This window comes from Gossypium raimondii, chromosome 5 (assembly GCF_025698545.1).
Source record: "Gossypium raimondii isolate GPD5lz chromosome 5, ASM2569854v1, whole genome shotgun sequence".
In the NCBI taxonomy this organism is placed as follows: Eukaryota; Viridiplantae; Streptophyta; class Magnoliopsida; order Malvales; family Malvaceae; genus Gossypium; species Gossypium raimondii.
The window spans coordinates 31939659-31953650 of NC_068569.1; the positions used below are offsets into that span (position 1 = coordinate 31939659).

Consider the following 13992-nt stretch of genomic DNA (forward strand, 5'->3'; position numbering starts at 1 on the left):
GTTTTAATAGCTTCCTCGATCTACTTGTAGTGTATATTAGGGTCCTCACTATCCCACGATTGGAAGTAAACATCATAGTTAGTACCATATTAGAAATGGTTATGCAATCATCCTGTAAGCAACCAAACAAAGGAATTTTATTGTTTGCTAAACAGCTTACCTTGAGCTTAAATAAGAGCCAAGGAAAAAGTACAATCCTTCATAAGAATTAAAATGCTCAAAAAATTTTATGCAGGTATTAACACCCAACTATTCGTAATACTCCTTGGCAACCTGCACAAACACAATTTAGCTTTTGGTATTTTCTAAGCATTATTAGCACACCACTATACAACATCTTTTACCTGAACAATTATTTGAAGGTTGCCTCTTAGATTAACAAGCAGAAGGTCTTTCATGCACTTCAAAGCCCATTCTCGTGAAAGAGTACCAAAACTTAACAAGTGCCTGAAAATAATATTATAAAAAATGTCAGAGGATTCTACAGTCTAAAATTTTATCAAGAGATAAAGATGGTGGACAACATGTACCTGAGGCTCAATAGTGTATGTATTCACAATCACACATTTAATATCTGGTAACTCAGTGTAATACTGCAAAAAAATATTACGTTTATTTAAGGAGATACTATTAATACAGTGCAGAGAATCACACATAATGCAACAGTATTACCAATAATAAGATAATTACTTGCAGAGCTCACACATAAAGACCAACTTTCTCACAAAGTTGTGCAATCCGGGGATGATCATAGTGACTAAACATTCCATTTGCTAACATGGCATCAGCAACATTTGGAAAGGTCACTAGATTGATTTATAGGACCTAAAAAAAAGAATATTATAAAACTATGAGTATTCTTTTCAAAAAAAAAAAGACACCTCTTAAATTAGCTTAAGCAACACACTAAAGAAATAACCTTCGTTTGTAGAAAAGCATGCTCTGTGTTGGTGTTTTGACAGAAAAACAAAAGAGAAAATAAACAAAGAAACGGATGCAAAGAGAATTGAACAAAAATTGAAACCTGAAAAACTGATGATTTTTATTAACTTTCATTAAGATAAAACATATAGGTTACATGAAATTTTCCTAATACATAACTGCTCCCACTATTCATGACTAAAACATAGCTTGAATCACACACAAAATATAGCTGACTTACTAGCTATTACATCACATTGCAAATCAGCAAATAATCCTACTAACTTTAAATACAAATTACAAAAGAACTAAAGCTAGTTACATATGAACAAAATGTTGTTGTACTGGTTGAGCTTCAATGCTTCTCTACTGTTGCATTACAGGCCAAAGTTCAAAACTCCTCCTTGGAATGTATGCAACAAACACCAAATCTTGTAGCACCGAGAGACTTAGTTAGAATATCATCAAGTTGGTTTTCTGAGCTGCAATGAATCAAATAAACTTCCTTTGATTGTTCAACCTCTCTAAAAAATGAAATTTAATCTTAAAATGCTTGGTTTTTCTATGAAATATTGGATTTTTGGCTTTGGCAACAACTGACTGATTGTCAACTCTAATCTCAGTAGCTTCAACTTGATCTTCATTCAAATCACATAAAAGTTTCCTAAGCCAAATGGCTTGATTAACAGCTGCAGCAGCTGCAATGTACTCTGCTTCTACTGTAGATTGAGCAACAGTTTGTTGTTTCTTTGAACTCTAGCAAAAGAACCCTGAGCCAAGAGTGAAGAAATAACCAGATGTGTTCTTCATATCATCAATGGATCCTACCCAATCACTATCAGAATACCCTATCAACTCGAGTTCTTTTGCTTTCTCAAATTTTACTCCATAATTCAAGGTCCCTTTCACATATCTAATAACTCTTTTCCATGCCTTAAAATGAACAACATCACAACAATGCATGAATCTAGAAAGAAGACTAACAACAAACATTATATCAGGCCTAGTAGTTGTCAAGTAAAGCAGACGACCTACAAGGCTTCTATACTCCTTCTCATCAACTCTTTCATGATATCCATTGTTTGTTAGTTTTTCACCTTGAGCCACTGGTGTGCTAACTATTTTTGTAGTTTGACATGCAAAATTTGTTTAAGATTTTCAAGGCAAAGGCCAGCTGACTTATAAATATGGCACGATCAAACTGATTCACTTCCATACCGAGAGAGTCAGTCATTTCCCCAAGTCGGTCATTTCAAAAACATCTTGCATCTGCACTTTAAATTCTTCAATCAGGTCTCTCTTACTTCCAGTTACCAACAAATCATCTACATATAGTGACACAATTAGTAGGGTTTCATTCTCTGATTTCTTCACATAGAGAGTAGGCTCACTAATACTCTTCTCAAACCTGAGCCTAGACAGATATGTATCAACTCTGTCATACCAGGCCCTTGGTGCCTGCTTCAGACCATACAATGTCTTTTTTAGCTTGTAGATCTTATCCTCTTCATCAGGAACCTTGAACCCATCTGGTTGTTTAATGAAGATTTCTTCCTTGAGGAAGCCATTTAGGAAAGCAGAATTAACATCCAATTGATGCACTATCCACTTCTTTTGAGCAGCCAAGACAAATAGAAGCCTTATTGTATCTAACCTTACAGCAGGGCCAAAGGTTTCTAAGAAGCCAATGTCATACTGTTGGTTGTATCCCTTCACCACAAGTCTTGCCTTGTGTTTGTTTAGAGACCTATCAGCATTCTACTTGACCCTAAACACCTATTTCACACCAATAACTCTCTTCTGGTCTGGTCTGTCAACTAATTCTCAAGTATCAATCTTGTGTATCATCTCTATTTCTGCTTCCATGGCTGTTTTCCAAAACTTTTCTTTAGCAGCCTCATCAAAAATTGAAGGCTCTAGTATTTCCACATCACATCTTTGATAGATGTCAATGGTGGTTCTTGTGTGCCTCTCATAGGTGCATCATCAAAATCATAATCAATTGGCTCTTCTTCTTCAGCTGGTTACAGATCATTATCTTGTTAACCTTGTTCACACAAGCTTGCATCTGTACCATTCCATTTACATACACTTCCCTCATCAAATTTTACATCCCTACTCACCATGATCTTTTTTGTGGTGGGATCAAAGACCCTATAGCCTTTCTTTATGCTGCTGTAACCAACAAAGATCCCTGGTACAGATCTTCTCTCCAGTGTGGTTCTCTTCTCAGCTGCAATAAGTGTATGGTAGACATAACCAAACACCTTTAGGTGTGAAACTGTTGACTTAAGTTCAAACCAAGCTTCAAAAGAAGTTTTTTCTTCGACAGCATTTGTTGGCAATCTCTTAAGCAGGTAAACTGAGGTGTTCACAGCCTCTGCCCAAAACTTACTTGGTAATTTGCTTTCAAACAGTAAGCATCTAGCCATGTCAAATAATGTTTAATTCTTTCTTTCACTAACTCCATTTTACTGAGGAGTATAGATGGTTGTCAGCTGATATTGAATTCTAGCCTACTCACACAGGTTCTGAAACCTTTCTGACAGTTACTCAGTGCCATTTTCTGATCTCAAGACCTTAAGTTTGCAACCTGATTAATTCTCAGCTAAGGCTTTGAACTTGTTGAATACTTCAGGTACCTCTGACTTTTGTTTCAGAAAATTGACCCAGCAAAACCTTGTATAATCATCTATGAACAACATAAAGTATATGATGTCATTCAATGAAGAAGTCTTCATTGGTCCACAAATTTTAGTATGTACCAATTGAAGCTTGTCTCGAGCCCTCCATGCCTTGTTAACTAGAAATGGCAGTCTCACTTGCTTCCCAAGCTGTCCAATTTCACAAACTCTATCTTTGATTTCAACCTTGGACATGTCTTCAACTAAATTGAATTTGTGCAGCAAACCAAGTGATCTATAGTTAACATGGCCTAACCTTTTGTGCCATAAACTAGATTTATCAGCAAGACTAGTATAGGCCTTCATTTCTAACTGATCCACATCCAACATAAAGCATCTCTCAGTCATGGCTACTATGACTAGTTCTTAACCAAATGTGTCCTTGGTAACACAGGAGTTATTCTTGAAAACAACTGAATAACCCTTCTCTTTTAACTGATCAACACTAAGTAAATTTTGGTCTATATCAGGTATAAAAAGGACATTTGAAATTGTTTTCTTACCTAACTGTATGTTGATCACAACATTGCCTCTGCCTCCGGCTTCAATAAGATTTCCATTTCCAATCCTGAATTTGGAAACAAAGCTTCTGTTAAGATTCTTGAACAGCTCCTCATCAGATGCCATATGGTGAGTGCAGCTACTATCTACTAACCAGTCTCTTCTGACTTTTCTTGAGGTTGTAAAACAAATGCAGTGAAAACGTGCTCTTCCTAAGCTTGAATATCCTAAGCAGCCTGAGCTTGATTTTGCTGCTGAGTTTGTGCCCTTCCTTTGTTTTTGCAAACCTTCTCAATATGACCAAATTGCTTGCAGCTCCTACACTGAATATCAGGCCTGTAACAGCAATACCTTTCCAAATGTGTGGAATTTTTGCAATGAATAGATGGTGGAAATTTCTTCTTTCCTGCATCCCTCTTTGGTTTCTCCCTTTTTTCAAGCCATGGTTTCTTCCCTTTGTAGCTCAAACTTGAGCTTTCTTTGACTTTTTCTTGGAAAGCTTCTTCAGGATGCTCCTTCAGCCTATTGGCCCTTATTTTCTCCAGTGCATATAAAGAATTTATCTACCCAGATAGTGTTATGGTTGATAAATCTCTCGAGTCCTCCAATGAGGAGATTTTTTACTCAAATTTTTCAAGAAAGGTTGCAATGACCTTCTCAACAACTCTACTCTCACTGAAATCATCTCCTAGGAGACTGATGTTGTTGAGTGGGGCTATTATCCTATCAAAGTACTGCTTGATTGTTTCAGACTCTCTCATCTTCAAGTTCTCAAAGTCCCTCCTAAGGTTGATCACCTACTACTGCCTAGTCTTATCTGACCCTAGAAACTCTTCCTTCAGCTTCTCCTAGGCTTGTTTTGGAGTGTCACAAGCCATTATTCGAGAAAAGATCACATCAGACACACCATTTTGTAAGCATGCCATTGCCTTGTGCTTCTTAGCACACTCTTCACTATGTTGTCTGGTTTGTGCAATCGTGGGATTGGCCTATAATGGAGCTAGTTCTGTGTCATTTTCAACCACATTCCAGAAGTCATGTGCTTACAGGTAAGTCTTCATCTTCACTACCCAAATGTGGTAGTTTTCACCAGCAAAAACAGGTGGTGGTAGTGGTGTAAAGCTCATTTTGTAGCAACAAAAAAAACAACTTTAGTTTCTTTTCCTCCAAGGTTTCTCACAAAAAATAGCTACCAACAAAAAAGGCCCTCAAAGATAATAGGCTTTGTATACCATTTGTTGGGGTTTTGACAGCAAAACAAAGATAAAAGAAGCAAAGAAATGTATACAAAACAAATTTGAACAAGAAGAAACTGATAAATGAATCTGCTCATCATTTCAAATTTTCATTAAGTCAAAAACATATAGGTTACAAAGCTGTTACCTAATGTGTAACTGTTCCCAGTAATTACTTGACTAAAGTAAAGCTAAAATTACATACAAAATGTAGCTGACATATCAGCTATTACATCACATTTGAAATCATTCAAATCATCAAATATTATTACTAACTTTAAATAAAAGTTACATAAAAACTAAAGCTAGTTACATATGAACAAAATGTTGTTGCTGTATTGGTTGAGCTTCAATGTTTTTCTGTTGCTGCATTGCGGGCCAAAGTTCAACAAAAACCCCATAAATTTTTTTGTTGGGATATTTTTTAAAGTTAAAGATAAATCTTAGAACAAATCAATTGAGATTTGTTAGGAATATTTTATTTTATATATTAGTAGTTTATTAGAATAAGAGAATTATTTTCCCAGTTAGGTTAGGAGTCTTTTGTCTATTTAAATTCAGTTATTCAATTAATAAAAATACAGAATAGTTTTATCAAATACTCTTTTGAAAACTTTCATGGCATCTAAGCTAGGTTAAATCTCCAATAACATCATGATTAAAATAGCCTTGACTGGAGACAAGAGATCCAACAATCAAATGGAGGTAGAAAGTTCTACCGTTGAAACAACTACTAAGAGTGCAATGACTCAAGGGACAGAGGCGTCTCACCTCTCTTTTCAGTTGACATCTCACAAGTTGGATGGAAAGAATTATCTCGAATGGTCGCAGTTCGTAAAGTTAGCAATTGATAGGCGCGACAAGCTAGGTCATTTAATTGGATAGGTCAAGAAACCAGAGGTGGGCGATCCAAATATGAGTAACTGGAGGTCAGAAAATTCTATGATAATTGTGTGGCTTATTAATTCCATGGAAGCATCCATAAGTAAACCTTTTCTTTTTCTCCCGACTATTAAAGATGTTTGGTATGCTGCGAAAGACACCTATTCAAATTTAGAAAATGCTTCACAAATTTTTTAGTTAAAAATAAAACTCTGGAAGGCTAGGCAAGGGGAAAAGAAAGTTACTTTTAATTATAACGAGATGATGTCTCTTTGGCAAAAACTGGATCAGTGTTATAATGATGAATGGGAGTGTATCTGAGGTAGTATAAAAGTTATGAAAAAAGAAGAGAATGAGCGAGCTTATTTATTTCTGGCTGGTTTAAATAAAGAATTTGATGAAGTGAGATCTCGGATCCTAGGGAAAAAATCACTTCCAACACTCTGTGAGATTTTTTTTTTGAGGTTAAAAGAGAGGAGACAAGGAGAAAAGTAATGTTAAGGTCAGGATTTGAAGCTAATGATGATAATTATGCTCTTGTAATTGTTAAAAATAATGACGATAGTGAAAAAACAAAAAAAAATTATGGTGTGGCCACTGTAAAAAATATTGGTACACTTGAGAAACGTGTTGGAAACTCCACGGAAAATCGACGAATGGGAAAAAAAAGAATGGTAATGGTCGTGGATCACAATCAGGGGATAGTAGAGCTTTCCAAATCATGAGCAACAAAGTTCTCTGAAAGGGTCTTCATTCACTAGGGAACAATTAGAGCATCTACAGAAGCTTTTTTAATCACCACAATTTTGAATGAATTCTTCTGTTCCGAACTCAACCAATAATCCTTCTTCCTTTTTTGCCCAATCAGGTACTGATTTTTTTTTGTCAAGCCTTGTAAAAAAAACACGTGGATCGTTAATTCTGTAGCTAGTGATCTCATGACCAGTAGTCATTTTCTTTTCTCAACTTACACACCTTGTGCAGGAAACAAAAATATCAAAGTAGCAGATGGGTCGTTCTTGGCAATAGCTGAGAAAAGGCACTATTAAAATTTCACCTTCATTGGTTTTACATGATGTTTTATATGTGCCAAATCTAGCTTGTAATCTCATATCGGTCAGTAAATTATCCCAGTCCTCGAATTTTCATGTTATATGTAACTCCTCTATGTCAGGACATGGTCTTGGGGATGATGATTGGCAATACTGAAGAATCTGGTGGAATTTACTTTCTTGATGACAACCATCGAAATCGACCAACAACTACTTTATTTTTAAATTATGTTTCTAGTTTTGATAAGGTTGTGATTTGGCATTATAGGCTTGGACACCCTAATTTTTACTATTTAAGATATTTGTTACCTGATCTATTTAAAAATAAAAGTCTTTCTATATATCACTGTGAATTTTGTGAATTAGCTAAACATCATCGATGATTCTTTCCACCTCAAAAATATAAAGCTTCCAAACCTTTTTTGTTAATTCATGGTGATGTTTTGAAACCTTCGATAGTCTCAACTTTTTTAGGAAAATGTTGGTTTGTCACATTTATCGATGATCATACTCGCATTTGTTGGGTGTTTTTATTAAAAGATAAGTCTGAAGTTAAAATGTGTTTCAGTCTTTTTATACTATGGTGAAAACACAATTTGGTGTGAAAATAGAAGTATTTGGAGTAACAATGGTAGGGAATTTTTAGTGACCAATTAGGTGTTTTCTTAACCAAACATGGAATAGTCCACTAAAGCTCTTGTACAAATACACCACAATAGAATAGGATTGGAGAAAGGAAAAACCACCATCTTTTAGAAGTAACTAGAGCCTTGATGTTCACTAGTCAAGTGCCACGTTATCTTTGGGGCAAAGCCTTGTTAACAGCTATGTATCTTGTTAATAGAATGCCTAGTAAAAATCTAAACTATAGAACTCCTTTCAGTCTTTTTAAAGATAACATTCCTAACTCTAAATTAATCACAGAATTATCCTTCCGAGTTTTTGGGTGTAGATTTTGTGTACATCTTCACAACCAAGGTAAACTAGATCCTAGAGTAAAAAAATGTGTCTTTGTTGGATATGCTTATAATAATAAGGGTTACAACTGTTATGGTCCAATTTATAGTAAGATTATTGTTACCATGGATGTCACATTTGTTGAAATACAATCTTACTTTGATTCTAATCTTCAGGGAGGGAATTATAGTAAGGAAATTCAATAATTGATTAAGAAAAGACAAGGAATATACAACATAGGGATTCTAATAATGGGGAAGGCGAATTTATGATCAACACAGAAATTAATGATGTTAATGTTGTTAATAAAAAGGAGTATGAAGGTGTAGAGTCGAATCATGAGAATAAAGAACAAACAAAGGAGTTATTGGTTTACTGAAGAAGAAATCAAAATCAAAAAAGTGGAATCCACCATATTCATCACCAAGAATCTGACCCGCAAGATCTTGTCAAAAGTCCACGTAAAACTCATAATCCAACTAATGAATTTTCTGATCTAGATATTCCAATTGCTAAAAGAAAATGCGTTAGAAATGTTATCAAATATCTCATGTCTAACTTTGTGTCCTAGAAAGCCTTGTCTTTGACATTCTCAGCCTTTGTTTCATGTTCCAGTGCTGTGAAAATACCCAAAAATGTGAAAGATGCTTTACAGATTCCTGAATGGAAGGAGACTATTTTAGAGGAGATGTGCACTCTTGAAAAAACAGGTGCATGAGAAATAGTGGAATTACCTGTAGGAAAAAAATAGTGGGCTATAAATGGTTGCTCACAACCAAATTCAAACCAAATGGATCTTTAGATAGATATAAATCCCAGCTAGTGGCTAAAGGGTACACTCAAACATATGGGATAGACTATCTTGAAACATTTACTCCAGTAGCCAAGTTAAATTCTGTTACAGTTCTTTTACCAATTGTTGTTAATCTTAATTGGTCTTTACAGTAACTAGATATGAAGAATGATTTTCTAAATAGGAAACTTGAAGAAGAAGTTTACATGGATCCTCTTCCAGGTTTTGAAGAAAAATTTAGAACTCGAGTATGTAAGCTCAGGAAATCTTTGTATAGTCTAAAGCAGTCTCCTCGAGCTTGGTTCAAATGGTTCACTCAAGTTGTTAAAAAACAAGGTTACTCATAAGGGCAAGCTAATCACACAATATTCTATCGACACTCACAAAGAGGTAGAATAGCAGTTATTATAGTTTATGTCGATGATATCATTCTTAGAGGAGAAGAAGTGGATGAAATAAGCCGTCTCAAGGAGTATCTAACATTGGAGTTTGAGATCAAAGAATTGGGGCCTTTAAAATACTTTCTTGGAATAGAAGTTGCTCGATCAAAGAAGGGTCTTATAGTCTCTCAGAAAAATATATGATTGATAATTTAAAAGAGGTTGGGATGAGTGGTTGCCACCCAACTGACAAACCAATTGATTCAAATGTAAAATTCAGAAATAAAAAAAGGACGATTAGTTGATAAAAGGAAGTACCAGAGATTAGCTGGTAAGTTAATTTACTTATCACGTACAATTCTAGACATAGCTTTTGCAGTGAGCTTAGTGGGTCAATTTATGCACTCCCCAATGGAAGAGCATGAAGAAACAGTGTTTTAGATTCTGAGATACTTGAAGAGTTCATCTGGCAATGGCTTATTCTTCAAGAAATTCGAACAAAGAGGAATTGAAGCTTATATAGATGTAGACTGGGCAGGCTTAATAACCAGATAGAAGATCTACATCAGGATACTGTACATTTGTTTGGGGAAACCTTATGACTTGGCGAAGCAAAAAATAAAGTGTCGTAGCAAGAAGTAGTGTAGAGGCTGGTTTTAGTTCAATAGCTCAAGGAATTTGTGAAATGATGTGGTTAAAAAGAATTATGGAAGAGCTGAGGAAACCAATAATTTCACCAATGAATTTGTATTGTGATAGCAAAACTGCTATTAGTATTGCTCACAACCCAATTCAGCATGACAGAACTAAACATGTTGAGATTAATAGACACTTTATCCAGGAGAAGATTGAAGAAGGCCAAGTGTGCATGCCGTTTGTTCTTTTTAAAAAACAGATTGCTAACATACTCACCAAAGGGCTTTCTATTGACTTGCAAGTTGGGCATGGTGTTGAAATACGTGAAGTATTTAGGTAGATAAATCTTAGAATAAATCAATTGAGATTTTGTAGGAATATTTTATTTTATCTTTTAGTGGTTTATTAGAATAAGGAAAATATTTTACGATATAGATTATCAATCTTTCCTCTATTTAAATTAAATTCGTTAGTTAATAAAATATAAAATAGTTTTATCAAATACTCTCTTAAAAACTTTCAAGCTATGCAATTGAATCATTTATTTGTGCAGATAATGCTACTTAGTTCCTTGACATTATCCGAGCTTCTGAGGATGCTAATGTCTACCCTGATCTGGTGAGGTACCTTCTGATGGTTAGGTAGAAGGTCAATGAGCCCAAGGTGGATGATGAACTCATTTATGCCTATGCAAAGATTGATAGATTGGGTGAAATTGAAGAATTTATTCTCATGCCAAATGTTACTAATCTTCAAAATGTTGGTGATTGCTTATTTGATGAAACCCTATATGAAGCTGCAAAATTAATATTTGCATTTATATCTAACTGGGCTAAGTTGACTATTACTCTGGTGAGGCTTAAACAATTACAGGGTGCTGTTGATGCAGCATGAAAAGCCAAGAGTGACAAGACATGGAAGGAGGTTTGCTTTGCTTGCGTTGATGCAGAGGAATTCCAACTGGCACAGATACGTGGTCTTAACATTATTGTACAGGTGAATTTGCTTCCATGTTGAATTACAATTTTTGAGAACAGTAAAGTTGTTCATATGTGTGCATATTCAGTTCCTTTTTTTTCTTTCATCATGTTTTTCTGTTGGAGGCTATTTGTCCATGATAATTTGGTCATTATGTTTGTTGATTTTGTAGGTGGATGACTTGGAAGAAGTCAGAAAATACTATCAAAATAGAGGATGCTTTAATGAGTTGATTTCTCTCATGAAGAGTGGTTTAGCATTGGAACGTGCACACATGGGTATTTTTACTGAGTTGGGAGTTCTGTATGCCAAATATTGTCTAGAGAAGCTCATGGAGCATATTAAAATTTTCTTTACTCGTCTTAATATCCCCAAGCTAAGCTTGTGACGAGCAAAAGCATTTAAAGGAACTTACCTATTTGTATATCCAATATGAGAAGTTTGATAATGCTGCTACTACTGTGATGAACCACTCTCCTGAAGCATGGGATCATATGTAGTTTAAAGATATTATTGCCGAAGTTGCTAATGTTGAGCTATATTACAAGGTCGTCCACTTCTACTTGCAAGAACATCCTGATCTCATCAATGATATGTTAAATGTGCTTGCACTTCGTGTGGATCACACTCGTGTTGTTGACATCTATTGAAGTATGGTCAGCATGTAACACCAGGAGCAGTCAAGAAGCAGGCCATGCAGGTCGAGCAATGCAGGAGCTACTGAAGCAAGTACAGCTGTTGATTTTTGTTTATTTTGTAATCTTAGTTTGATGAAGTGTAATTTAGTTCATTTTGAACAATGTTCGGTTGATGTTTGATGTAATTTGATAGTGATTGAGCTGCTAAATCAGCTTTGTTTAAGTGTACAAGCTTTGTTTTCAAGTTTCAATGTATTAGTTGTAGTAGGTATTGATTAGGTGACCACATACTGATTTTGACAAGCTGAATGCTTGGTTTATGTATTGGCATCATGCCATTTTTTCTTTTGAATGAATTCAATAAGTTTTCTTTCCATATACTCTCCATTTTTCTTCTTTACTTCTTCTCTTTTTGTTTCAAATTCTGTTATTTCTTCAGCAAACATTGAGCCTTGTCACTCAATCCACAAGCTGAATTTGCTTGCACTTGTTCTTAAAACCAACAATTGGTATCAAGAGCTGTAATCTCAGTGGACCTATTACAATCTAACTTCAAAATCAGATGGTTTCATCAAGCTTCTCACCAGTTGCACCACCAGTCTTCAATGGAGAGGGCTATCACATATGGGTGGTCAAAATGAAGACCTACCTACAGGCGTTTGATCTATAGAAGTGATCAACTCAGATGTTGAACTAGAGCCACTTAGAGCTAATCTAACTGTGGCTCAGATCAGGTAGCATGCTGATGAAATGACCAAGAGGCACAAGGCCATGTCTTGCATTCAAAACTCTGTGTCAGATGTCATTGTTACAAGGATCATGGCCTGTGAGACACCAAAGCAGGCCTGGGACAGATTAAGAGAGGAGTTCCAAGGAACTGAGAGGACAAGGCAGCAACAACTATTGAATTTGAGAAGATATTTTGAGAATTTGAAGATGAAGGAAGAAGAAACTGTCAAACTGTATTCAGACAGGATTATGGCTATGGTGAACAGCATAGGGCTCCTTGAAGAGCAGTTCAGTAAAGCAAGAATAGTGGAGAAGGTGATCTCAACCTTACCTAAGAGGTGCGAGGAAAAAATATCATCCCTTGAAGACTCAAGAGATCCTACCAACAACTCATTGACAGAGCTGATCAATGCTCTTTATGCACAAGAGTAAAGGAGAACCAGTAGACAGGAGGAGCACCAGGAAAGTGCCTTCCAAGCAAAAACCAAGCCTGCCTCGAGCATCTCTGCCTACAAAGGCAAAAAGACTTGGAGAGATAAGCCTAAGTTAGATGCTGACAGAAGGAGGGACCAAACTTGCAAATATTGCAAAAGACCTGGTCATCGAGAAGCCAATTGCTGGTTTAGACCAAATGTGCAGTGCCAATACTGCAAAAAGATGGGTCATGTTGAAAAGGTTTGCAAAAGCAAGGGCAGACCAAGGCAGAATCAATCACAATAGCCAAAGGCTGAAATTCGAGTAGCAGAGGAGGGCATGACCATGAGGAGCAAGTCTTTGCAGTTTCATGCTCAGCTGCTAAGGAAAAGGTCAAAAAGGGATGGCTTTTAGACAGTGGTTGTACAAATTACATGACACTAGATGCTTCAATCTTCAAGTCACTTGACAGAAACTTCAAAACAAAGGTGAAGGTAGGAAATGGTCACTTCATCAAGGCAGAAGACAAGGGAGATGTGATGATATGCACTCCTACAGGTAATAAGCTTATCTCAAATGTTTTGTTGGTTCCTGAGATAGATAGAAACTTGCTCAGCATAGCTCAGTTTCTTGAGAAGGGCTATACTGTGGAGTTCAAAGGCAATGAGTGCCAAATTAATGATCCAAGTGGATCCAAGCTTATGACAGTAGTCATGACAAATAAAAGCTTTGTTATTGACTGGAATAAACCCTCAGATTCAACCTATACAGCCTCATCTGATGAATCCAAGCTTTGGCACCAAAGGCTTGGTCATGCCAACTACAGGGCAATGGACCAGCTAACCAAAGAAGATCTAGTTGAGAACTTTATAAATTTTGTAGAAATACAAGAAGTTTGTGAAGTATGCCAGCTAGGAAGCAAGTCAGGCTACCATTTCCTTCAAATCAAGCCTAGAGAGCCTTTAAAACTGCAGCTTGTGCACACTGATGTGTATGGCCCCATGAAGACTCAGTCATTAAATGGCAGCAGGTATTTCATTTTGTTTATTGATGATCACTCAAGATTTTGCTGGATTTATTTTCTAAAGCAAAAATCAGAGGTGGCCTCGGTGTTCAGGAAGTTTAAGTCTACTGCAAAGACTGAATCAGGCTTAAGACCCTAAGGTCTGATAATGGAACTGAGTATACCTCA

The 13992-nt window shown here is 36.0% G+C and overlaps 1 protein-coding gene across 1 annotated transcript; it reads right to left on the minus strand.

Moving 5' to 3' along the window:
• Positions 1-249: 249 nt before the first annotated feature.
• LOC128041035 (secreted RxLR effector protein 161-like) lies at positions 250-2155 on the minus strand. The gene is made up of 5 exons (XM_052630325.1): positions 2140-2155; positions 1750-2039; positions 1523-1677; positions 345-447; positions 250-273 (listed from the first exon to the last, which is right to left on the minus strand). Exons 1-5 carry the CDS (start codon positions 2153-2155, stop codon positions 250-252), a joined length of 588 nt encoding a protein of 195 aa, XP_052486285.1.
• Between the last annotated feature and the right edge of the window lie 11837 nt (positions 2156-13992).

What these genes read in the sequence shown, in the direction of transcription:
- LOC128041035 (XM_052630325.1), bottom strand. An exon ending in GAGATTAGAGTTGACAATCA is followed by an intron (nt 448 to 1,522) that starts GTCAGTTGTTGC and finishes TATTATTTTCAG; the next exon opens with GCACTTGTTAAGTTTTGGTA. An exon ending in ACCTTCAAATAATTGTTCAG is followed by an intron (nt 274 to 344) that starts GTAAAAGATGTT and finishes GTGTTTGTGCAG; the next exon opens with GTTGCCAAGGAGTATTACGA.